This window comes from Athene noctua, chromosome 22 (genome assembly GCF_965140245.1).
Source record: "Athene noctua chromosome 22, bAthNoc1.hap1.1, whole genome shotgun sequence".
Lineage (NCBI taxonomy): Eukaryota > Metazoa > Chordata > Aves > Strigiformes > Strigidae > Athene > Athene noctua.
The window spans coordinates 8580493-8604347 of record NC_134058.1 but is presented as its reverse complement, the minus strand read 5'-3'; the positions used below and the strand labels follow the sequence as shown (position 1 = coordinate 8604347).

The following is a 23855-nucleotide window of genomic DNA, read 5'->3' as shown; positions in this document are numbered from 1 at the left end:
GAAGGCACTGGTGACATTCTGTCAGACACACTTGCGCCTGGACACCTTCTGATGGCTGACGTGTCCCAGGGCTCAGGTGGGAAGGGGATGAATCTGACCCCACCGTCAGTACTCGGGCTCTGACATTTTCTGCCTGTTCAAAGTTACAGAACACAAATGGACAGCACTTAGGGAATCAGCTCAAACCAGGAGACAGCAGCAGCATTTCATACAACCAGAAGAGGACTGTCAGCTGCTTGACATCAGATGATCAAAGAGTTTTCAATAACTCTGCCTTAGACACGATTCATGGAAAAGTCTGGCTTTGCATTAGCACGGGAAGGAGGACTCGAATTGAAAATCTCTGGTTTTGCATACCTCCGGCCCAAAGCTCTGGCTCTCCTTGACGCCTTCTTCATCTGATGGCGACTTACGGACGGCCGACTCCAAGCAGGCGGCAGGCTCATCTACATTAAACACACATATTGTTGAAACCAGAGTGAGCTCACACAGCTCCTTGATGCCTACAGTGCTTTCCCAACCGTCGTGCTTCCAGAGACAACCCTAGCACAGCCACACACCCCAAAGCCAGGGGGACCTGTCAAAATGCAGATTCCAGACACGTCTCTTTTCCCTGTGCCAGGGGGATGACGGGATGGCTCAAAGTGATCAGCAATGAGCCCCGAAGGAATGAGCGTCTCAAGAGTTCTGCTTTGCAGGGACAAGGCCCGGCAGTGCACGTTTTCCTGGATCCTCAGCCACACCACATCATCATTTCCAAACGGCCCGTCTCCACGGCAAGCCGCCACAAGGGCAGGCGACAGGCCTTCTGCCCATCCCTCCTCCACCAACCCCGGAGAGTCCTACCTGCTCTCGGCAGGGCGGGTGCACACCGCCTCGCTGCTGCCCCACGGGGAGTGCTGGGTTCTGACACCCCTTTGGCTTGGCCTGGAGCAGCTTCTCCCTTCTTTTCCCGCCCTCGGGCGTCCACGGGCCGCGCGCCGCGCCTGGAGAGACAAAGAGCAGAGCCAGTCGTGGGCACAGCTCACGGCAAGGAGAAGGGCCCGTTGTTGCCCGCCCTTTCCGTGTTGACCTCCCTCGAGGACCAACGCCCCCAGGCACAAAGCTGAGCCCCAGGGGAGGAAAAGAGCCCCGGAGCTTCCCAGCCAGCGCCCGCCTGCCTGCGCCCCGTTACCTGTCGGCCTTGTCCCGGCAGTCGGTGTCGCGCTCCTCCACCAGCGGCCGCGCTGGGGCCCAGTTGCCAGTGGCGGCTGCACGGTGCAGCTCGTCCCGTGCCTCTGGCGGCGGCTCATGGCCACCGCTGATCCTGGAGGACGCGGGACCCTCCCCTGCCCCCCTGCTCCTGTCCCTCCTGCACAGCCACCGCCAGATCCTCCTCATGGCCCGGCGGGGGTGGGCACTGAACCGCCTCCCCTCGTCTATCCCTGGGGACCGGTGCCAGGCAGGACTTAGTGGGCGCTGCCTGGTGTCGGCTGCCAACAGAGGAGCCAACCCCAAGGAGTGGCAGGGCACGGGCAGCTGCCTGCAGGCTCAGCCACCACCAGCAGCGGTGGCAGCACCGGCTGCACCAGTACCAGCTCCACCAGCGCTGCCACCAGCTCCACTGGTAGCTCCAACAGAACTTGCACCAGCAGCACCAGTTCCCTTGGCAGCACCAGCTCTACCAGTGCCTCCAGCACCAGCCCACTGACACAGCACTGGCAGCACCACCAGGTACTGTGTGTGCAGGGCCTGTGCCAGAACCCCTCTTGTTCTGTGCGCTGATGTCATAACGGGCTCGGTGGGGGCTGGGAGGGGCCCGTTGCTCAGGACCTCTCTGTGTGTGTACAGGCCCCGTTGCCAAGGAAACAGCCCCTGGTGCACGTGTCCAGGGGCACAGGGTTGCCCAAGGCCACCTCTCCAAGGTTGCCACCTCTCCCAAGGTTCCCACCTCCCTGTGGACCCCTGTCCTCCTCTTGCCTGCCAGGCTCGCCTGCGTGGGAGACAGACGGGCTCGGCAGAGCGGGCTCTCGCCAGCAAGGCTCCCTGCAAGCACAAGAGGCGGTGGCTGGACACGCCCATGTCCCTTTTTGTGCTTCCTGGGTTCTCAGCCTGAGTTTTGGAACACCCTGGACCCATTTCTGTGCCTCTCTCTGCATCCCTGGAGCCCTGGCTGTCGCTTTAAGGGCACCCCAAGTCCCCGGGCTCCATTTCAGGACGCCCCTACACCTCGCTTTGCTTTCTGGTGTGCCCAGTCCCCATGCACGTGCCTTTCGATGCACCCTGGACCTGTGGCTGCGCCGACTGGGTCTCCCCTCACCCCTCAATGCGCCTTTCGATTCACCCAAAACCCCCTGGTGTGCCCTTGGTGCACCCTGCAGCCCTCTGTTTGTCAGAGGCGCCTTTGGTGACATCTCCACACTCCTCGGGGGGCTCCCTCCTGCACCCCCGGTTGCAGTCAAGGTGACAAATTAATCTGCTACGAGATTAATCCCCTTGAGATCGAGCCAGTCCTCAAAGATTAGAGGAGCTGGGGGTGGCTGGACTTATCTCTTCAGAGCTAGGCCAGTTACTGCCAGAGAGGGCCATCCTGGACAGGGGAGGAGGGGGAGGTTTCTCCTCTGGTTTAACACCTGCCGGTTCTTGTATGGGGAGGATTTTAGGTGCTCCCTTCTCTCTTAGGGGTATGACAATAGGGATGTCTTTGTGCAACCCCTGCCCCTCGGCAGCCCTTTTGGCACACCCTGGACCCCGGGGCTTTTGGCCGCTCGCTGGCTGAGCCTTTTGCAATGTCCTTGCTGATCCCATCTGTCATCTTTTGGGGGCATCCTGAAGCCCTCGCTGTGCTGCTTGAGGGTCCCTGGACTCCTTCCTGCACCTTTAGGGGCACCCTGCTCACCGCGCTGTGCTGTTGGGGACAGCCCAGACCGCTCCGTGGGGCACACACAACCCCCTGCATGTGCCCTTCCGTGCACCCCCAGACATTCTGGGGGGATCCTCCAATCACAGAACGGTTTGGAATGGACTTTTAAAGGTCACTTAATCCAAGGCCTCTGCAATGAGCTGGGACATCTTCACCTCCATCAGGTTGCTCAGAGCCCCGTCCAGCCTGACCTTGACTGTTTCCAGGGACGGGGCCTCCACGGCCTCTCTGGGCAACCTGGGCCAGTGTTTCACTACCCTCCTCATAAAGAATTTCTTCCTTCTATCTAGTCTGAATCTACCCTCCTTTCGTTTAAAACCTTTACTGCTTGACCGATTGCTACAGGCCCTGCTAAAATGTTTGTCCCCGTCTTTCTTATAAGCCCCCATAAGTATTGAAAGGCTGCAATAAGGTCTCCCCGGAGCCGCCTCCAGGTGCCCACAGCCCGTGTCAGAGCTGTCGCCACCCACCCACTGCCCTCTCCCCACGACACCCAAAGAGCTGCAGACAACCAACACAGACAACTTCCAAGCCACCCACATGTGCTGCTGCTCAGGCTGCCAAGCAGGTAAAAAAGAAAGGATGCTGCAGGATCAGGACTGTGTCGCTCAACACATTAACTCATGAGGAGCCTTCTGGCCAGGAGCTACAAAGCAGGTCTTTTAGACCTTGTATCCGGTGCTGGAGATTCCTGTTGTCTGGCAAATCACTTATACGCTTCGGAAAAGGGCACAGAGAAAATACCAAAAGCTTTTTGGTCTTAGAATGTCCCTATTTTATACTCACCATAGAGAGCAGCCCAGGAGCAGAGTGTTTCAGTTTGAAGTTTTCATCCGCAAAAGGACCCCTGTATATACTGGCTACTCCAGTGCCGTCGCCCTGCGCGAGAGAGGTGCCCACTCAGCCACAGCAACTGCTACGGAACAGCTCCATTTAAAAACTAAATTTAAAATGCCCAAGCCAAAGGACAGGGTTAAACCCAGCCCAAAATGGGTGCCGTCCTGCCATCTGCACACACCAGCAGTGAACACGTTCAATGTTTCATTTCTGAAGAGGATCATCGAGTGGATTCTAACTCCACAGCACATCCTTTGCCATCCACGTGTTGGCAGAAACCCACAGAGGTGGTAAGGATCAGGTTCAAGTCTCCCAGAGAGAGACAGAGGCTACAGATGGCTTGGGATGGACCCCCCTGGCCTCGGCAGGGAAAGGGGAGGGGACATCAAAGTAGGGGCTGGTGAGAAAAGGGAAGTGGTTGCCTGGAAAAAGTTGGTTGCTGCTTCCTTATTTCACCTTATTTTCTGTGATTTTATAGGAATTAGGGAAGTGATCTCACTGTTCATCAAAGACAGTTTCTGAAAGATGGAGCTTCTACCTTTTGCTGAACTTTCTACCAAGTCGAGACATCCTGTACTACAAGGACAAGCCCCAGCCCTCAGCCCTCAAGACGCTTCTAAGTTAAAGCAGCGTGGCCCCTAGCAGCTGCACATTGCAAGCTTTGACTGCTCACAAATTTGTAACTTTGCACAAGCCTGACGCATGGTTCAGGCAAGACACATAAGTCGTGGCGTGGCTGAAAGGCCACCCTGCCCTTTGGTCCGGGGTTGCAGAGACACTCCCGTGTATGACGCCAAAAGGACTGAGCAGGGACCCTTCGACAGAACAGCCTGACAGATGCTGCAGTGAGGAACCATTTGGGGAAAGCTGCAGAAGCAATGCAGCCCGGTATCTCTGGCACAGTCAGTTACATTCACTATTCCAACAGCCACTTCCCTGGGTTGATTTCACAGAATCACAGAATCGTCTGGGTTGGAAAAGCCCTTGAAGCTCCTCCAGTCCAACCATGACCCTCCCCCTGACCGTTCCCAACTGCCCCAGATCCCTCAGCGCTGGCTCAGCCCGACTCTTCAACCCCTCCAGGGATCCCGGGGACTCCCCCCCCTGCCCTGGGCAGCCCATTCCAACGCCCAGCAGCCCCTTCTGCACAGAAATCCTTCCTCAGAGCCAGCCTGACCCTGCCCTGGGCAGCTTGAGGCCATTCCCTCGGGGCCTGGCGCTGGCTCCTTGGCTCCAGAGACTCATCCCCCCTCTCTGCACCCTCCTGGCAGGGGGTTGCAGAGGGCCAGGAGGTCTCCCCTCAGCCTCCTCTTCTCCAGACTGAACCCCCCCAGTTCCCCCAGCCGCTCCCCAGCAGACCTGTGCTCCAGACCCTGCCCCAGCTCCGTTGCCCTTCTCTGGCCACGCTCGAGTCATTCAATGGCCTTTTTGGGGTGAGGGGCCCAAAACTGAACTCATCGAGGGGCGGCCTCACCAGTGCCCAGCACAGGGGTCAGATCCCTTCCCTGAGATCATTTCCCCTTCCTGTGTCACTTCAGCCCCATTTCTTCTGCCTTGCTGCAACCTGCCTCCCTTCACTGCCTTTCTGCTTAAGACAGACGTTCTTTAGGAGGACAAACTTAACAGGAAGATAAGATGCCAGTAATGTACCATGTGCAGCTCCACATCTGCTGCTCTGCTTGCCTAGCCTTTGCTTCTTTCTCCCCTGTTCTGTCTAGCTTACTCTCAGCTCCGAGACAGGAACACAGACCCATTTCGAGTGGTCAGTGTGACTGTCCTTGCTCCTCAAGTGGAACTCTAGCAAGTGTAATTTATGAATCACAAATACTGGTGCAATCTGCAATGCTTGCTGAGCTTCATGGAAGTAATAAAGTCCACTGGGACAGCTGAGCAGCATCACAATCAGCAACTACCTGCAAGTCTGGGGTGGCTGAGCCACCCGCTCTGCGGTCAGGTCTCTCGGTGACTTTCACACAACCAAGCTCTATCAATTTTGTATCAAAAGAGCTTTATCATCCCCCTCATGTTTTGAAATACTTCCAGGAAGGAAATAGTTTTACTGGGTCCTAGGACAGGGAAGAGACCCTGTGGTCCTCCAGGCTTCCCCGTATCCTCGGCTTATCCCTAAGCCAGAGCACAACCACCACTGCGGGCACAAAATTCTTTTCTATTGTCAGACAATTCACTAACAAACAGTTAGTTTTTATTTAACTATCCTTTGCACTAGACACTTGCTTCCGTACCTAGGGTCTCTCTCCACAGAGCTAACAGAAATTTGTTTGGGGGGACAGGAGAAGGAGGAATGACAACACGGTAAAAAAAAAAAAACCAAACTCTGCAAGTTTGAGAAGCCTCTAGCTGTACCGCCATGCTTCTTTTAGAGAGAAAATATCTTGGGAAGGACAAGCTATGCTCACCCAAGATTTGGTTTCAAGTACATTATAGTCTGTGGCAGTAAGACGGCAGCAATGCTACGAGGAAACCTCCAGTGACTAGAGTACCTCAAAAGAGAGCCAAGAGACCCCACAGATCAGCACGGACCCTGGGAAGCAGCTGCTTAATATACCACGTAGGAAAAGCACCAAAGGAATATAGCAGTACTCACGTTTACAAAGTCACCTCCTTGGATCATGAAATCCTTGATTACCCTGAAGAAGTAAAACAATGCTCAGTTCTCAGTAGACAGATGTCTCAAGAAGCTTCACATGGGGCAAACAGGAGTTCTGCCTCGCTGCACAACGACACTTATCAGCGGCTGTGAATGCTACAGTCTAACGTCTACAACAAAGATTAACTACTCGCTGCTAGCGGGCAATTCGGGACCCGCTGCTGCTCGACCAGGGATAGCGATTAGAGGACGGATGCCAGAACGTGATCTCTGACCTGACGCACCGGGCACGGGGGATCCCTCCCAGTGACCCCAGCGTACACACCTGACAGACCCCCAAAGGCCCCAGAGCTACAGAAGGTCGCTATCAGCCAAGACCTGCAGATGCCTCCCAGACCAATAACGCCCCAGGCAGCTCTCAAAACCACATCTACCTCAGACTGCTACTTCAGTGCCTAAACAAAAGCAGAGGAATTACCTGTGGAAAGTGCTTCCTTTATCACCTACAGGGACACCATCCTTCCTGCAAGGAAAGGACAAGGAAAACCATTGCAACTTACTGCATATCCCGACACAAAACCCTCCCAGGAATTCCAAGGGCTTGTCCTACACGTTACTACTGCCTTGACAGACCACCCAGTGCTGCAGCCTGGCTCCGGGCTGGTGCTGCCCGAGGCAAAGGCAAACCTCGAGCGAGCTCTGCCCGCTAAATGACACGGTTCCCTACACCACCCAAGCCAGCACCTTTAGGGGATCCCACCGCCCTCTGCAGCACGAGCAGGTGGGATGTGCAGACAGGGCTTTTCAGAGCAACCTGAGCACGAACAAAGTCATGCCCGCAAGGGAACGGCCGCCACCTCTGCGACGGACCGAGCTCATCCCAATTTCATCAGAGCAGTTGTCTGCAACTCTTTCATTTTGTACTGGCAGGGCAAGAAACGCTTCCAAGCGAGCCTTCTTCCCACTCAGCCACTCCTGTTTCTCCGGGTGGGCTACTTTACAGGACACCGTAAGCCGCTTACCTGAATTCGCCCGTACAAAACTGCCTGCAAGACAAAAAAGAGAGCGGAGCGTGAGGCACATCTGCCCCCGCAGGACACAGAGCGCTGCGTTCAGCCAACGTGCACTGCCTGGTGTGCAGGACTTCCCTTGCTGCATCGGGGACGACCCCGGTGCAACCGTAACCGGCAGCAACTCCTCCCCACTGCCATTTTAAAAGAGACTTCTCTGCTTTCTGCAGTCGAGCAGGGCAGATATTTAACGCCGAGCTCGTAAGGGGCAGTGAACGTGGAGCAGGCACCGTGTTTCCCAGAGAAGAGGCTACATCCATCTCTCCCGTGGCAGTGGGACGCCCAAGCGGTGCATCCCGCGGTCAGCGCCAAGAGAACCGCGTGGCCGTGCCCTCAAGGTACGGCCTTTCCCAAGGGCACCGAGCGTACGAGAAGCTCCACACGGGGAGCGGAGCGGGACTGGAGCCCTTCACCTTCCGGCCAGGCGGCCTCCCCCAGGGCATCGGGGTGCCGCACGGCCGCACCTCTCCGGCAACGGAGAGAGGAGCAAAGCAGCGCAGCGGCTCTGGGGGGCAGGCGGCCCCTCCGCCCCCTGAGCCCTTCCTGCACACACAAGTCTCCACAGCCGACCCAGGCCGAGCTGCAGAAACGCCGCCTGCTCCTCACCTGAAGTTCGCTGCTGTTTTGGGTACAACGTCGGCGAACAGCTCGATCTTCATGCGGCCGACCTCCTGGGGAGACGGTGGCCCCGTGAGCCCTCCGGGCCCCCCTCGCACACGCACCAGCCTCCCCACCGCCGCGCCCGGGGAAGCGCCACAAACTCGCCCCCCCGCTGCACCCCCCACCCCTGCCAGCCCCCTCCCGCGCACCCCTGCACCCCTCCCCTGCAGCCCTGCTGCCAGCCCTGCCCCGCGCGCCCCTGCAGCGCTGCAGCCCCCGACTCTGCCCCGCGCCCCGCTCCCGCTGGGCCCCTCCGAGCGCTTTCAGCCGCCCCCCCGCAGGCCCCGCAACGAACGCTCGAACGCCCCCAAGCAACCGCGGCAGGGCACCCCGGCGGGCACCCCGCAACCCCCTCCCGGAGCACCCCCGCAAGCCCCCCGGCCACTGCTCCCCTGCGAGCCCCGCACCCCCTCCCGCTGCACCCCCACCACACCCCAGCTCACCCCCGCAGCGCCTCCCGCTGCGGCCCCCGGCTCCGCCGCGCAGCGCCCGAGCCCACCTGCCCGCCGATGGTGACATCGAAGAAGACCACGGGGTTGCTGGGGTTGGACGCCAGCACCGCCATGCCAGCCGCCTCGCCCGGAACCGGAGGCGGAAGCGGCGCCGGCCCCGGAAGTGTCCGCGGGGCGCGGGCGGGGCTGAGGCCTCCCCTCAGCGCGGGGCCCGGCGCTGCCGCGGGCGGGCGGGCGGCGGGACGGAGGGCGGGCGCCGGCATCGCAGGCAGCCGGTGGCCCGGCAGCGTTTTCCCGGCGGGCCCAGGCGGCCCCGGAGCCGGCGCCGCGGCCGTTCCTGACCCGAGCCGCCGGATGACGCCGGGAGGGTGTCGAGAGCCGTGGCGGAGGCGGAGGGCTGGGCCCGGGTGGCCTTCAGGGCTCCGGAGATGCCCTGAAACACACCCCCTGTGAGAATGGGACACCCTGAGGCGGGGACGTACGGCCCCTCGGGTGCGACAGGGAGCCCGCGGTCCTTTCCCTCTACCCGAGGGAGGGGAGACTGTGCCCGGGGAACACGGCTGGATTCCCCCGGCCCTTGTGGGGCGTGGCCTCCATGGCTGCTTTCACTCGCCAGAATGGGGGCGACAAAGAATTTCCACCAACTTTCCTGAGTGTTTTCTATCACTTTAATAACTCTCCCTCAAAACTGTCACTGTCGGACAGTGTTGCCCCAGCAGGGATATCCCAGGCTTTGGTGACCTTTGGCAGAAGAGCAGATGTCCGGCGACAATCCTCACCAGATCTGGTTTTACGTTTACCGGTGGCTGGGAGAGAAAAAGAAAGATCCGATGTTACTTCCACAGCAGACCGAGCCCACAAAGGCAATGGACAACTCTCAACTGCCACAGGACGCTGTGAAGGTCTGGAGAGATTGAAGGCCTCCAGAGGAAACCAGAAGGGATGAAAGGGACACACACAACGGAAGAAATAAGATTTTCCATGTTTGACCATAAGGAGCCAACCTTCTAAAGCCCGTGAAAGAAACTCCAGAGGAAGCACTGTCAGGAAATTCTTCTCTGGAGATCCCGCTCCCTGTTCTGGGGTTCCACCTAACAAGACCTGCTTTATGCTCTGCAGGATGAGCAAGCAACTTCTGTCTCCTAATTCCACGTGACCAGGAATGACATGGAAAAGGCTTCTACGCTTTCAATATCTCAAGCCAAACCCAACCGTAATCCCTAACCCGCCCGAGCACTGAAGAATCACATCTGGAGCTGCTTACCTGAGCCCGATGGGTTGACGCTCGGTGCCCTGGCCTTGCTCGCACCTCCGCTTTCTGGCTGCAGAGTCTCGCCGCTGTTCCTGCTGGCTTCTGCCAGCCTCTCATTAGCCCTGTGAGAAATGCAGGAGCGTGCAAAAACGACTCTTGCTCACGGTGGCACCAAGCGGTTCCCCAGATGTGACGCTGCACTGTTGGGCTGAGGAACACAAGACTTCCGAGCCACCCGCGTGTGCTGCTGCTCGGGCTTCCAAGCAGTCTGTGTGAGGTCTCTGTCAGACCTTTCCCAGAGGGTCGTAAGGACTCCGGGCTCTTTCCCTCCTCCCGCGGTAAACACAGACTGTTATCACGGACAGCAAAGAGATTATTTTTGCCTCACAGCCTCCTGTTCTGTCCCCTCTGCCTTTTCCCGTGTGTCTCCCCTCAGCTGGAGGGTAACAGCAGAAGGGAAAGGAAGCTCCTCTTTTCCACCATACGTGCAGCAAGAGGAGGCGGCTGCAGAAAACCTTTCCAAGAAAACTAACTAAACCACCCTCCAGACAGGCCTGATCGGCTTGGTTACTTCAGGGTCCGTCAAGAGAAACAAAACCAGGGCTCGGCAATGGGAGAGCCCAAGGTGGGCTCTGCAGAAGTGCACACATCGTGCTGCCCAGATCCAAGAAAGGGACGTGGGCTGGAAAAGCCACAATGAAAAGGGTCCTGTTGTATTAGGTGGGGAAAAAAAAGTTTGGACTTACTTATTCAGTTTGTTTCTGAGAACTCTTGCAACGTCCTCCATCACACAGAAACGCTTGTGAGAGCTCTTCAGTTCTGCCTGAGCATAAGCCAGGAGCAGGGCGGTCGACTCCTGCTTCTCCTGTGCTCTCTCCAGCTCGAGTGCCTGAGCTCTAATGATCTGCTCCAGCTCGTTTCTCCAAGAGGCGACAGCGGTGTTCATCTCTTCTATTCTGGCTTCAGCGGCTGCCTGTACCTAAAAGAGAAGATGCAACTTCAAGAAACGGGAAGACAAAGGCAATGCCCAGCCCTCTCAACAAACCTGCTCTTTCCGCCACTTTGACATAAAAGCTCTTAAACAGCCTAAACGCTGCCTGGACGAGGAGCAGCAAAATGGCTGCGTGTTTTTCACGCCCACTGGTCCCAGGACACACGACACACAGACTCTGACGCAGCCTTTTGCAGCTGCCCGCCTTCCCTACGGGAAAGCCAAACCCACAGCACTAACAAAGAGAACCACGTGCCCAAGACAAAACCCCCAGAAGTCGTGAGCGCAACCACAAGAGGACGCAACGCCGACGACAGATACCAATGGTACATGAACTGACCTGCAAAAGCTGACTCTGATATCGCTTCTCTTCCTGCTCTGCTGTGGTGTGAGCTGGGCCAGGAGTCGCCAAGCGATCTGACAGAGTTGTCACCATCTGTCCCATCTCCTTATTTAGAGCTTCCAGCCGCAGAAATTTTTGGGACAGCAGCTCCAAGTCTGCGGAGAGTTCGCGCACCTGTACGTGGGGAAAAAGAACCTGCCTTGAGCAGAGGGGTCTCAAGTCTCGGTGAAACTCCATCAAAGGGATGCATCGAGATCATGGCTGTCAATGCACTGAGTTTGTATTTCAACCCAGGGAAAAGGCGCTTGGATTTCGGAAAGTACGTGCGCCTTTCAAGCCCTTGCCAACAAGATGCTCCAGCTTCCACCCATCCCTCCTTTCCAGACAGGCTCCGCGGCAAAGGCGCTCACTCCTCCTGCAGCATCACAGCACGTCCGTGCCTCAGAACAGCTTCAGAGACATTAACGTGTTGACAGCCTTTGTATACCTTGGCCTTCGCCTTGTCCAGGTCCTCCTGCAAGCGGGAGTTTTCTTCCTTCAGGCGACTGCACTGGTGCGTCGAGTCTTGCAGTGCAGTTTCTGCTGTGTGCTGCTTTCTGACAGCATCAGCGAGCTCTCCTTGCAGCTGTGCCTCTGTTCTCTAGGGAAACAACGAGTACAAAGAAAAAGAAGCCCAAGTCCGTATTTTTACTTCCAGTTACTAGTTCACAGACCGAGATCAGTTTTCTAAGTGCATCGCAAAGCAAAGCCATCGCATCCACGGGAAGAAGAGGGCATCTGCACAGCTGATGGTCTCCAGCCATCCCTGGCGAGTGAAGACGACTGCAGAAATGTCATCACTCAGTGAAGATTTCTGTCTCCCAGCACATTCCCCTCGAAAGATGCCGAGACTGTGCCTTTGTGGGGTTTGGCTTGTTCCTTAAGTTAATGCTAAAATCTAACCGGAGGCCAACGCGGGAGCTGTCGTTGGACTGCAGCCCTTTCTCCCGTGATCCCAGCCAAGGCTTCCTAGAGCCAGCTCTGTGTATCAGCCTTCACGCCATTGTTCTGCTACACAAACGCAACCCAACGCCTGCCTCAGCGTTTCTACGTACGTGTGTGTCTATAAACATCTCAAGGCTTGTCAGAACCTTCCGCGATTCCAACAAAACCAGCGCAGAACAGAACCAAGCCGAGCGAAGGACTCCCGCGCATGTTCCGCACACCTGCCGACTCTTAGAAGCGCCAGACGGCCTTGGGAACCGCTCTCCTTTAAGTCAGTCTTGGCCAGTGCTCACCTCACCTCTTTTTCTACCTTGTCGGCCTCGCATGTAAAGGCACCACCACTCACCATTCGTTCCTGGGCGGCCTTGTTCTGCGCGTCTCCCAGCTGCTGACGCAGCAAAAAGTTTTCACTTTGGAGCTCGGCCAGTTGTTGCAGCAGCTCTTCTGCCTTCTTGGTGACATCTTCTCTCTTCTGATCTTTCATAAGGCAGAGATCATGCCAGTCCTCTGTCTGCCTTTTGGACCTTTGTAATTCTCTTTCTGCCTGCTCTAAAGCCGATGTCTTTTCCAAGAGGGCTTTTTTCAGTTGGTCCACTTCCTTTTCCAGCCCATCAGCTTTTCTTTCGGCTTTGCTCAGCTGACGAGACAAGCTCTTGTTTTCTTCTCGCATCTCAGTGACGTCCTCACAGAGCTGTCCTTGCACCCGAAGGCACTGGTGACATTCTGTCAGACACACTTGCGCCTGGACACCTTCTGATGGCTGATGTGTCCCAGGGCTCAGGTGGGAAGGGGATGAATCTGACCCCACCGTCAGTACTCGGGCTCTGCCATCTTCTGCCTGTTCAAAGTTACAGAACACAAATGGACAGCACTTAGGGAATCAGCTCAAACCAGGAGACAGCAGCAGCATTTCATACAACCAGAAGAGGACTGTCAGCTGCTTGACATCAGATGATCAAAGAGTTTTCAATAACTCTGCCTTAGACACGATTCATGGAAAAGTCTGGCTTTGCATTAGCACGGGAAGGAGGACTCGAATTGAAAATCTCTGGTTTTGCATACCTCCGGCCCAAAGCTCTGGCTCTCCTTGACGCCTTCTTCATCTGATGGCGACTTACGGACGGCCGACTCCAAGCAGGCGGCAGGCTCATCTACATTAAACACACATATTGTTGAAACCAGAGTGAGCTCACACAGCTCCTTGATGCCTACAGTGCTTTCCCAACCGTCGTGCTTCCAGAGACAACCCTAGCACAGCCACACACCCCAAAGCCAGGGGGACCTGTCAAAATGCAGATTCCAGACACGTCTCTTTTCCCTGTGCCAGGGGGATGACGGGATGGCTCAAAGTGATCAGCAATGAGCCCCGAAGGAATGAGCATCTCGAGAGTTCTGCTTTGCAGGGACAAGGCCCGGCAGTGCATTTTCCTGGATCATCAGCCACACCACATCATCGTTTCCAAACGGCCCGTCTCCACGGCAAGCCGCCACAAGGGCAGGCGACAGGCCTTCTGCCCATCCCTCCTCCACCCCGGAGAGTCCTACCTGCTCTCGGCAGGGCGGGTGCACACCGCCTCGCTGCTGCCCCACGGGGAGTGCTGGGTTCTGACACCCCTTTGGCTTGGCCTGGAGCAGCTTCTCCCTTCTTTTCCCGCCCTCGGGCGTCCACGGGCCGCGCGCCGCGCCTGGAGAGACAAAGAGCAGAGCCAGTCGTGGGCACAGCTCACGGCAAGGAGAAGGGCCCGTTGTTGCCCGCCCTTTCCGTGTTGACCTCCCTCGAGGACCAACGCCCCCAGGCACAAAGCTGAGCCCCAGGGGAGGAAAAGAGGCCGGAGCTTCCCAGCCAGCGCCCGCCTGCCTGCGCCCCGTTACCTGTCGGCCTTGTCCCGGCAGTCGGTGTCGCGCTCCTCCACCAGCGGCCGCGCTGGGGCCCAGTTGCCAGTGGCGGCTGCACGGTGCAGCTCGTCCCGTGCCTCTGGCGGCGGCTCATGGCCACCGCTGATCCTGGAGGACGCGGGACCCTCCCCTGCCCCCCTGCTCCTGTCCCTCCTGCACAGCCACCGCCAGATCCTCCTCATGGCCCGGCGGGGGTGGGCACTGAACCGCCTCCCCTCGTCTATCCCTGGGGACCGGTGCCAGGCAGGACTTAGTGGGCGCTGCCTGGTGTCGGCTGCCAACAGAGGAGCCAACCCCAAGGAGTGGCAGGGCACGGGCAGCTGCCTGCAGGCTCAGCCACCACCAGCAGCGGTGGCAGCACCGGCTGCACCAGTACCAGCTCCACCAGCGCTGCCACCAGCTCCACTGGTAGCTCCAACAGAACTTGCACCAGCAGCACCAGTTCCCTTGGCAGCACCAGCTCTACCAGTGCCTCCAGCACCAGCCCACTGACACAGCACTGGCAGCACCACCAGGTACTGTGTGTGCAGGGCCTGTGCCAGAACCCCTCTTGTTCTGTGCGCTGATGTCATAACGGGCTCGGTGGGGGCTGGGAGGGGCCCGTTGCTCAGGACCTCTCTGTGTGTGTACAGGCCCCGTTGCCAAGGAAACAGCCCCTGGTGCACGTGTCCAGGGGCACAGGGTTGCCCAAGGCCACCTCTCCAAGGTTGCCACCTCTCCCAAGGTTCCCACCTCCCTGTGGACCCCTGTCCTCCTCTTGCCTGCCAGGCTCGCCTGCGTGGGAGACAGACGGGCTCGGCAGAGCGGGCTCTCGCCAGCAAGGCTCCCTGCAAGCACAAGAGGCGGTGGCTGGACACGCCCATGTCCCTTTTTGTGCTTCCTGGGTTCTCAGCCTGAGTTTTGGAACACCCTGGACCCATTTCTGTGCCTCTCTCTGCATCCCTGGAGCCCTGGCTGTCGCTTTAAGGGCACCCCAAGTCCCCGGGCTCCATTTCAGGACGCCCCTACACCTCGCTTTGCTTTCTGGTGTGCCCAGTCCCCATGCACGTGCCTTTCGATGCACCCTGGACCTGTGGCTGCGCCGACTGGGTCTCCCCTCACCCCTCAATGCGCCTTTCGATTCACCCAAAACCCCCTGGTGTGCCCTTGGTGCACCCTGCAGCCCTCTGTTTGTCAGAGGCGCCTTTGGTGACATCTCCACACTCCTCGGGGGGCTCCCTCCTGCACCCCCGGTTGCAGTCAAGGTGACAAATTAATCTGCTACGAGATTAATCCCCTTGAGATCGAGCCAGTCCTCAAAGATTAGAGGAGCTGGGGGTGGCTGGACTTATCTCTTCAGAGCTAGGCCAGTTACTGCCAGAGAGGGCCATCCTGGACAGGGGAGGAGGGGGAGGTTTCTCCTCTGGTTTAACACCTGCCGGTTCTTGTATGGGGAGGATTTTAGGTGCTCCCTTCTCTCTTAGGGGTATGACAATAGGGATGTCTTTGTGCAACCCCTGCCCCTCGGCAGCCCTTTTGGCACACCCTGGACCCCGGGGCTTTTGGCCGCTCGCTGGCTGAGCCTTTTGCAATGTCCTTGCTGATCCCATCTGTCATCTTTTGGGGGCATCCTGAAGCCCTCGCTGTGCTGCTTGAGGGTCCCTGGACTCCTTCCTGCACCTTTAGGGGCACCCTGCTCACCGCGCTGTGCTGTTGGGGACAGCCCAGACCGCTCCGTGGGGCACACACAACCCCCTGCATGTGCCCTTCCGTGCACCCCCAGACATTCTGGGGGGATCCTCCAATCACAGAACGGTTTGGAATGGACTTTTAAAGGTCACTTAATCCAAGGCCTCTGCAATGAGCTGGGACATCTTCACCTCCATCAGGTTGCTCAGAGCCCCGTCCAGCCTGACCTTGACTGTTTCCAGGGACGGGGCCTCCACGGCCTCTCTGGGCAACCTGGGCCAGTGTTTCACTACCCTCCTCATAAAGAATTTCTTCCTTCTATCTAGTCTGAATCTACCCTCCTTTCGTTTAAAACCTTTACTGCTTGACCGATTGCTACAGGCCCTGCTAAAATGTTTGTCCCCGTCTTTCTTATAAGCCCCCATAAGTATTGAAAGGCTGCAATAAGGTCTCCCCGGAGCCGCCTCCAGGTGCCCACAGCCCGTGTCAGAGCTGTCGCCACCCACCCACTGCCCTCTCCCCACGACACCCAAAGAGCTGCAGACAACCAACACAGACAACTTCCAAGCCACCCACATGTGCTGCTGCTCAGGCTGCCAAGCAGGTAAAAAAGAAAGGATGCTGCAGGATCAGGACTGTGTCGCTCAACACATTAACTCATGAGGAGCCTTCTGGCCAGGAGCTACAAAGCAGGTCTTTTAGACCTTGTATCCGGTGCTGGAGATTCCTGTTGTCTGGCAAATCACTTATACGCTTCGGAAAAGGGCACAGAGAAAATACCAAAAGCTTTTTGGTCTTAGAATGTCCCTATTTTATACTCACCATAGAGAGCAGCCCAGGAGCAGAGTGTTTCAGTTTGAAGTTTTCATCCGCAAAAGGACCCCTGTATATACTGGCTACTCCAGTGCCGTCGCCCTGCGCGAGAGAGGTGCCCACTCAGCCACAGCAACTGCTACGGAACAGCTCCATTTAAAAACTAAATTTAAAATGCCCAAGCCAAAGGACAGGGTTAAACCCAGCCCAAAATGGGTGCCGTCCTGCCATCTGCACACGCCAGCAGTGAACACGTTCAATGTTTCATTTCTGAAGAGGATCATCGAGTGGATTCTAACTCCACAGCACATCCTTTGCCATCCACGTGTTGGCAGAAACCCACAGAGGTGGTAAGGATCAGGTTCAAGTCTCCCAGAGAGAGACAGAGGCTACAGATGGCTTGGGATGGACCCCCCTGGCCTCGGCAGGGAAAGGGGAGGGGACATCAAAGTAGGGGCTGGTGAGAAAAGGGAAGTGGTTGCCTGGAAAAAGTTGGTTGCTGCTTCCTTATTTCACCTTATTTTCTGTGATTTTATAGGAATTAGGGAAGTGATCTCACTGTTCATCAAAGACAGTTTCTGAAAGATGGAGCTTCTACCTTTTGCTGAACTTTCTACCAAGTCGAGACATCCTGTACTACAAGGACAAGCCCCAGCCCTCAGCCCTCAAGACGCTTCTAAGTTAAAGCAGCGTGGCCCCTAGCAGCTGCACATTGCAAGCTTTGACTGCTCACAAATTTGTAACTTTGCACAAGCCTGACGCATGGTTCAGGCAAGACACATAAGTCGTGGCGTGGCTGAAAGGCCACCCTGCCCTTTGGTCCGGGGTTGCAGAGACACTCCCGTGTATGACGCCAAAAGGACTGAGCAGGGACCCTTCGACAGAACAGCCTGACAGATGCTGCAGTGAGGAACCATTTGGGGAAAGCTGCAGAAGCAATGCAGCCCGGTATCTCTGGCACAGTCAGTTACATTCACTATTCCAACAGCCACTTCCCTGGGTTGATTTCACAGAATCACAGAATCGTCTGGGTTGGAAAAGCCCTTGAAGCTCCTCCAGTCCAACCATGAACCTCACCCTGACCGTTCCCAACTGCCCCAGATCCCTCAGCGCTGGCTCAGCCCGACTCTTCAACCCCTCCAGGGATCCCGGGGACTCCCCCCCCTGCCCTGGGCAGCCCATTCCAACGCCCAGCAGCCCCTTCTGCACAGAAATCCTTCCTCAGAGCCAGCCTGACCCTGCCCTGGGCAGCTTGAGGCCATTCCCTCGGGGCCTGGCGCTGGCTCCTCGGCTCCAGAGACTCATCCCCCCTCTCTGCACCCTCCTGGCAGGGGGTTGCAGAGGGCCAGGAGGTCTCCCCTCAGCCTCCTCTTCTCCAGACTGAACCCCCCCAGTTCCCCCAGCCGCTCCCCAGCAGACCTGTGCTCCAGACCCTGCCCCAGCTCCGTTGCCCTTCTCTGGCCACGCTCGAGTCATTCAATGGACTTTTTGGGGTGAGGGGCCCAACACTGAACCCACTCATCGAGGGGCGGCCTCACCAGTGCCCAGCACAGGGGTCAGATCCCTTCCCTGAGATCATTTCCCCTTCCTGTGTCACTTCAGCCCCATTTCTTCTGCCTTGCTGCAACCTGCCTCCCTTCACTGCCTTTCTGCTTAAGACAGACGTTCTTTAGGAGGACAAACTTAACAGGAAGATAAGATGCCAGTAATGTACCATGTGCAGCTCCACATCTGCTGCTCTGCTTGCCTAGCCTTTGCTTCTTTCTCCCCTGTTCTGTCTAGCTTACTCTCAGCTCCGAGACAGGAACACAGACCCGTTTCGAGTGATCAGTGTGACTGTCCTTGCTCCTCAAGTGGAACTCTAGCAAGTGTAATTTATGAATCACAAATACTGGTGCAATCTGCAATGCTTGCTGAGCTTCATGGAAGTAATAAAGTCCACTGGGACAGCTGAGCAGCATCACAATCAGCAACTACCTGCAAGTCTGGGGTGGCTGAGCCACCCGCTCTGCGGTCAGGTCTCTTGGTGACTTTCACACAACCAAGCTTTATCAATTTTGTATCAAAAAAGCTTTATCATCCCCCTCATGTTTTGAAATACTTCCAGGAAGGAAATAGTTTTACTGGGTCCTAGGACAGGGAAGAGACCCTGTGGTCCTCCAGGCTTCCCCGTATCCTCGGCTTATCCCTAAGCCAGAGCACGACCACCACTGCGGGCACAAAATTCCTTTCTATTGTCAGACAATTCACTAACAAACAGTTAGTTTTTATTTAACTATCCTTTGCACTAGACACTTGCTTCCGTACCTAGGGTCTCTCTCCACAGAGCTAACAGAAATTTGTTTGGGGGGACAGGAGAAGGAGGAATGACAACACGGTAAAAAAAAAAAAACCAAACTCTGCAAGTTTGAGAAGCCTCTAGCTGTACCGCCATGCTTCTTTTAGAGAGAAAATATCTTGGGAAGGACAAGCTATGCTCACCCAAGATTTGGTTTCAAGTACATTATAGTCTGTGGCAGTAAGACGGCAGCAATGCTACGAGGAAACCTCCAGTGACTAGAGTACCTCAAAAGAGAGCCAAGAGACCCCACAGATCAGCACGGACCCTGGGAAGCAGCTGCTTAATATACCACGTAGGAAAAGCACCAAAGGAATATAGCAGTACTCACGTTTACAAAGTCACCTCCTTGGATCATGAAATCCTTGATTACCCTGAAGAAGTAAAACAATGCTCAGTTCTCAGTAGACAGATGTCTCAAGAAGCTTCACATGGGGCAAACAGGAGTTCTGCCTCGCTGCACAACGACACTTATCAGCGGCTGTGAATGCTACAGTCTAACGTCTACAACAAAGATTAACTACTCGCTGCTAGCGGGCAATTCGGGACCCGCTGCTGCTCGACCAGGGATAGCGATTAGAGGACGGATGCCAGAACGTGATCTCTGACCTGACGCACCGGGCACGGGGGATCCCTCCCAGTGACCCCAGCGTACACACCTGACAGACCCCCAAAGGCCCCAGAGCTACAGAAGGTCGCTATCAGCCAAGACCTGCAGATGCCTCCCAGACCAATAACGCCCCAGGCAGCTCTCAAAACCACATCTACCTCAGACTGCTACTTCAGTGCCTAAACAAAAGCAGAGGAATTACCTGTGGAAAGTGCTTCCTTTATCACCTACAGGGACACCATCCTTCCTGCAAGGAAAGGACAAGGAAAACCATTGCAACTTACTGCATATCCCGACACAAAACCCTCCCAGGAATTCCAAGGGCTTGTCCTACACGTTACTACTGCCTTGACAGACCACCCAGTGCTGCAGCCTGGCTCCGGGCTGGTGCTGCCCGAGGCAAAGGCAAACCTCGAGCGAGCTCTGCCAGCTAAATGACACGGTTCCCTACACCACCCAAGCCAGCACCTTTAGGGGATCCCACCGCCCTCTGCAGCACGAGCAGGTGGGATGTGCAGACAGGGCTTTTCAGAGCAACCTGAGCACGAACAAAGTCATGCCCGCAAGGGAACGGCCGCCACCTCTGCGACGGACCGAGCTCATCCCAATTTCATCAGAGCAGTTGTCTGCAACTCTTTCATTTTGTACTGGCAGGGCAAGAAACGCTTCCAAGCGAGCCTTCTTCCCACTCAGCCACTCCTGTTTCTCCGGGTGGGCTACTTTACAGGACACCGTAAGCCGCTTACCTGAATTCGCCCGTACAAAACTGCCTGCAAGACAAAAAAGAGAGCGGAGCGTGAGGCACATCTGCCCCCGCAGGACACAGAGCGCTGCGTTCAGCCAACGTGCACTGCCTGGTGTGCAGGACTTCCCTTGCTGCATCGGGGACGACCCCGGTGCAACCGTAACCGGCAGCAACTCCTCCCCACTGCCATTTTAAAAGAGACTTCTCTGCTTTCTGCAGTCGAGCAGGGCAGATATTTAACGCCGAGCTCGTAAGGGGCAGTGAACGTGGAGCAGGCACCGTGTTTCCCAGAGAAGAGGCTACATCCATCTCTCCCGTGGCAGTGGGACGCCCAAGCGGTGCATCCCGCGGTCAGCGCCAAGAGAACCGCGTGGCCGTGCCCTCAAGGTACGGCCTTTCCCAAGGGCACCGAGCGTACGAGAAGCTCCACACGGGGAGCGGAGCGGGACTGGAGCCCTTCACCTTCCGGCCAGGCGGCCTCCCCCAGGGCATCGGGGTGCCGCACGGCCGCACCTCTCCGGCAACGGAGAGAGGAGCAAAGCAGCGCAGCGGCTCTGGGGGGCAGGCGGCCCCTCCGCCCCCTGAGCCCTTCCTGCACACACAAGTCTCCACAGCCGACCCAGGCCGAGCTGCAGAAACGCCGCCTGCTCCTCACCTGAAGTTCGCTGCTGTTTTGGGTACAACGTCGGCGAACAGCTCGATCTTCATGCGGCCGACCTCCTGGGGAGACGGTGGCCCCGTGAGCCCTCCGGGCCCCCCTCGCACACGCACCAGCCTCCCCACCGCCGCGCCCGGGGAAGCGCCACAAACTCGCCCCCCCGCTGCACCCCCCACCCCTGCCAGCCCCCTCCCGCGCACCCCTGCACCCCTCCCCTGCAGCCCTGCTGCCAGCCCTGCCCCGCGCGCCCCTGCAGCGCTGCAGCCCCCGACTCTGCCCCGCGCCCCGCTCCCGCTGGGCCCCTCCGAGCGCTTTCAGCCGCCCCCCCGCAGGCCCCGCAACGAACGCTCGAACGCCCCCAAGCAACCGCGGCAGGGCACCCCGGCGGGCACCCCGCAACCCCCTCCCGGAGCACCCCCGCAAGCCCCCCGGCCACTGCTCCCCTGCGAGCCCCGCACCCCCTCCCGCTGCACCCCCACCACACCCCAGCTCACCCCCGCAGCGCCTCCCGCTGCGGCCCCCGGCTCCGCCGCGCAGCGCCCGAGCCCACCTGCCCGCCGATGGTGACATCGAAGAAGACCACGGGGTTGCTGGGGTTGGACGCCAGCACCGCCATGCCAGCCGCCTCGCCCGGAACCGGAGGCGGAAGCGGCGCCGGCCCCGGAAGTGTCCGCGGGGCGCGGGCGGGGCTGAGGCCTCCCCTCAGCGCGGGGCCCGGCGCTGCCGCGGGCGGGCGGGCGGCGGGACGGAGGGCGGGCGCCGGCATCGCAGGCAGCCGGTGGCCCGGCAGCGTTTTCCCGGCGGGCCCAGGCGGCCCCGGAGCCGGCGCCGCGGCCGTTCCTGACCCGAGCCGCCGGATGACGCCGGGAGGGTGTCGAGAGCCGTGGCGGAGGCGGAGGGCTGGGCCCGGGTGGCCTTCAGGGCTCCGGAGATGCCCTGAAACACACCCCCTGTGAGAATGGGACACCCTGAGGCGGGGACGTACGGCCCCTCGGGTGCGACAGGGAGCCCGCGGTCCTTTCCCTCTACCCGAGGGAGGGGAGACTGTGCCCGGGGAACACGGCTGGATTCCCCCGGCCCTTGTGGGGCGTGGCCTCCATGGCTGCTTTCACTCGCCAGAATGGGGGCGACAAAGAATTTCCACCAACTTTCCTGAGTGTTTTCTATCACTTTAATAACTCTCCCTCAAAACTGTCACTGTCGGACAGTGTTGCCCCAGCAGGGATATCCCAGGCTTTGGTGACCTTTGGCAGAAGAGCAGATGTCCGGCGACAATCCTCACCAGATCTGGTTTTACGTTTACCGGTGGCTGGGAGAGAAAAAGAAAGATCCGATGTTACTTCCACAGCAGACCGAGCCCACAAAGTCAAGCGAGAACCAGAGAGTCACAGAGAGTCACAGACAGCCCACACTGAACCTCACCTGAGCAGACACAAACATGGTGTCTTCCTTGACACAGAAACAAGATTAGGAGACTTGCAGGGTGAAAAAATCAAGTTGAAAATAAAAAAAGCCTCAAAGACAATTTAAGTTTCAGGAGGTCTTGCTGAAAAATCCCACCAGCGGAGAATCTCTAGCTGCAGGGGACCATCTGCCTTGGTGAAAAGTTATTTGCAACTGGTTTGAAATGGGTTTTGTAAAGAGGAGCCCGAGAGGAGAACAAGGTGACAGATTCCAATCAAGTACCTTAACTGTGCTGTCAGCACAGATACAAAAGAGCAGGGCAGATTGGAAACAAAACTTTTGTTGTAATTGCGGTTGGAGCCAAGTAGGTTTTGAATGAACCTCATCTTACATGTGTGTGGATCCTCAGAGATTCACTGTTCCCTCCCAGGGGAGACCTGCTCTCTTCCCTTGGGGACCGCTCTTATCCCCACTGTGGCCCTCTGTGCCAGTTCAGGTCCCCTCCAGCCCCCACCAGGCATGCTCAGATGCCCTCCAGGACAATTCACTCTTTCTGAGCACCTCTCCCCTTCCTCCTCCGAGCACTCCCATCTCCTTGGTTCCCCCTCGTGCAAACCGCAATTCCGATTCATCCCCAGCCCTCCTGAGTAGGCACAGATCTTTCCAGTCCTCCACAGATCGAGGGGAATGGAGGAAAGCAGGCACATGGTGGAAGGGAACTTCTCCGAGTTTTATTCACAGAACTGGTAATTTTGGACTGGACAAGGAATTAGGGTTAAGGGGAAGATATGCTTCACCCCACCCCTCTTCCATTTTCCTGAGTTTATCTACATATTCCAGACTCCGTTTGGGTTCTCACACACACACTTACAAGAGGATAAATTGAAAAAAAAGCTGGTCAGTAGTACAGCTGAAACAGAAATTTCCAACTCAGTCAATCTGGCAATTCTCCCCTGCAGTCCTCGTCATCCCCCAGCAACAGAAGCCCAAAACCTTGCAGCCCAGCTAACATTCTACAAACATCCTTCGCCAAACTTTAGATGTTCTCGGAGCTGATGCTCTGACTCTCCTCCTGCAGCTGGGAGGCTGTGGTGTCTCCAGGTGAAGCCACATTTAAGTAGCCGATCTCAGAAGGCTGAGAGGGGGATAAACACAAGGAGGAGTCTTGGCTTTCAGCTCCTCCTGCAGGCTTCGTGTCTTGCGCGGCCTTCGGGGGGGTGAGCGAGTCTGGCGGTTCTCGTGATGGGAAGCTGAAAACAGATTTCCTCTCTTCCGTCATTCTGCAAACTCTACCCAACCCTCCACCATCTGCACAGCCCCAGCGTCCCTCCCAGCATCCCTGGGGGGCAGCACAGGGATAAAGCTCCAATACTCTTCCACCAGCCAAGGACCTGATGGCCCTCGCCCACTCCAGCACCCCCCCAGACTGTCCATCACCCTCCACAGCACCCCAAGGCTGCCACCAAGCCTGCCACCCGCACAGACCAGTGTCACAGAGTGTCTCTGCCTTCCCCTTGCCCCTTTCGGCACAGATCACGGTGCTCCTGGCTTACACCGGTGGAGGAGGAGCTGGGGCTCCCTCCTGAGCACAGCCTGGGATGTGGGTCACCACGCCAGGCAGCCG

At 57.5% G+C, this 23855-nt stretch overlaps 4 protein-coding genes across 10 annotated transcripts in view; all 4 read right to left on the bottom strand.

The window, feature by feature from the left end:
• Positions 1-7: 7 nt before the first annotated feature.
• LOC141969103 (peptidyl-prolyl cis-trans isomerase H-like) lies at positions 8-8805 on the bottom strand. 2 transcript variants are annotated; one of them, XR_012634991.1, is made up of 9 exons: positions 8577-8805; positions 8024-8088; positions 7370-7393; positions 6826-6870; positions 6345-6387; positions 3689-3781; positions 847-986; positions 358-446; positions 8-133 (listed from the first exon to the last, which is right to left on the bottom strand). XR_012634991.1 is itself a non-coding variant. In XM_074924536.1 (8 exons), the coding sequence occupies exons 1-8, from the start codon at positions 8790-8792 to the stop codon at positions 443-445; spliced, it is 630 nt and encodes a 209-aa protein (XP_074780637.1). In that variant the 5' UTR covers positions 8793-8805; the 3' UTR covers positions 347-442. The 2 variants fall into 2 exon arrangements, 1 of the variants encoding a protein (XP_074780637.1); XM_074924536.1 differs by lacking the exon at positions 8-133 and having other exon boundaries at positions 347-446.
• Positions 8806-9179: 374 nt separating this feature from the next.
• Positions 9180-13267, bottom strand: LOC141969088 (uncharacterized). Its single transcript, XM_074924515.1, has 7 exons — positions 13162-13267; positions 12446-12937; positions 11603-11755; positions 11113-11289; positions 10528-10760; positions 9794-9903; positions 9180-9335 (listed from the first exon to the last, which is right to left on the bottom strand). The coding sequence occupies exons 2-7, from the start codon at positions 12767-12769 to the stop codon at positions 9193-9195; spliced, it is 1140 nt and encodes a 379-aa protein (XP_074780616.1). The 5' UTR covers positions 12770-12937; positions 13162-13267; the 3' UTR covers positions 9180-9192.
• Positions 13162-21620, bottom strand: LOC141969100 (peptidyl-prolyl cis-trans isomerase H-like). Its single transcript, XM_074924533.1, has 8 exons — positions 21378-21620; positions 20825-20889; positions 20171-20194; positions 19627-19671; positions 19146-19188; positions 16486-16578; positions 13645-13784; positions 13162-13250 (listed from the first exon to the last, which is right to left on the bottom strand). The coding sequence occupies exons 1-8, from the start codon at positions 21591-21593 to the stop codon at positions 13247-13249; spliced, it is 630 nt and encodes a 209-aa protein (XP_074780634.1). The 5' UTR covers positions 21594-21620; the 3' UTR covers positions 13162-13246.
• Positions 21621-22046: 426 nt separating this feature from the next.
• Positions 22047-23855, bottom strand: part of CCDC30 (coiled-coil domain containing 30) — a 42016-nt gene continuing 40207 nt past the window's right edge. For all 6 annotated transcript variants that reach the window (XM_074924511.1, XM_074924510.1, XM_074924506.1 and 3 more), the window contains 2 exons: positions 22250-23481; positions 22047-22136 (listed from right to left, as the gene is read on the bottom strand). In XM_074924511.1, coding sequence (XP_074780612.1) covers positions 23268-23481 — 214 coding nt within the window. In that variant the 3' untranslated portion in view covers positions 22047-22136; positions 22250-23267. The remainder of the gene's footprint in view (positions 22137-22249; positions 23482-23855) is intronic.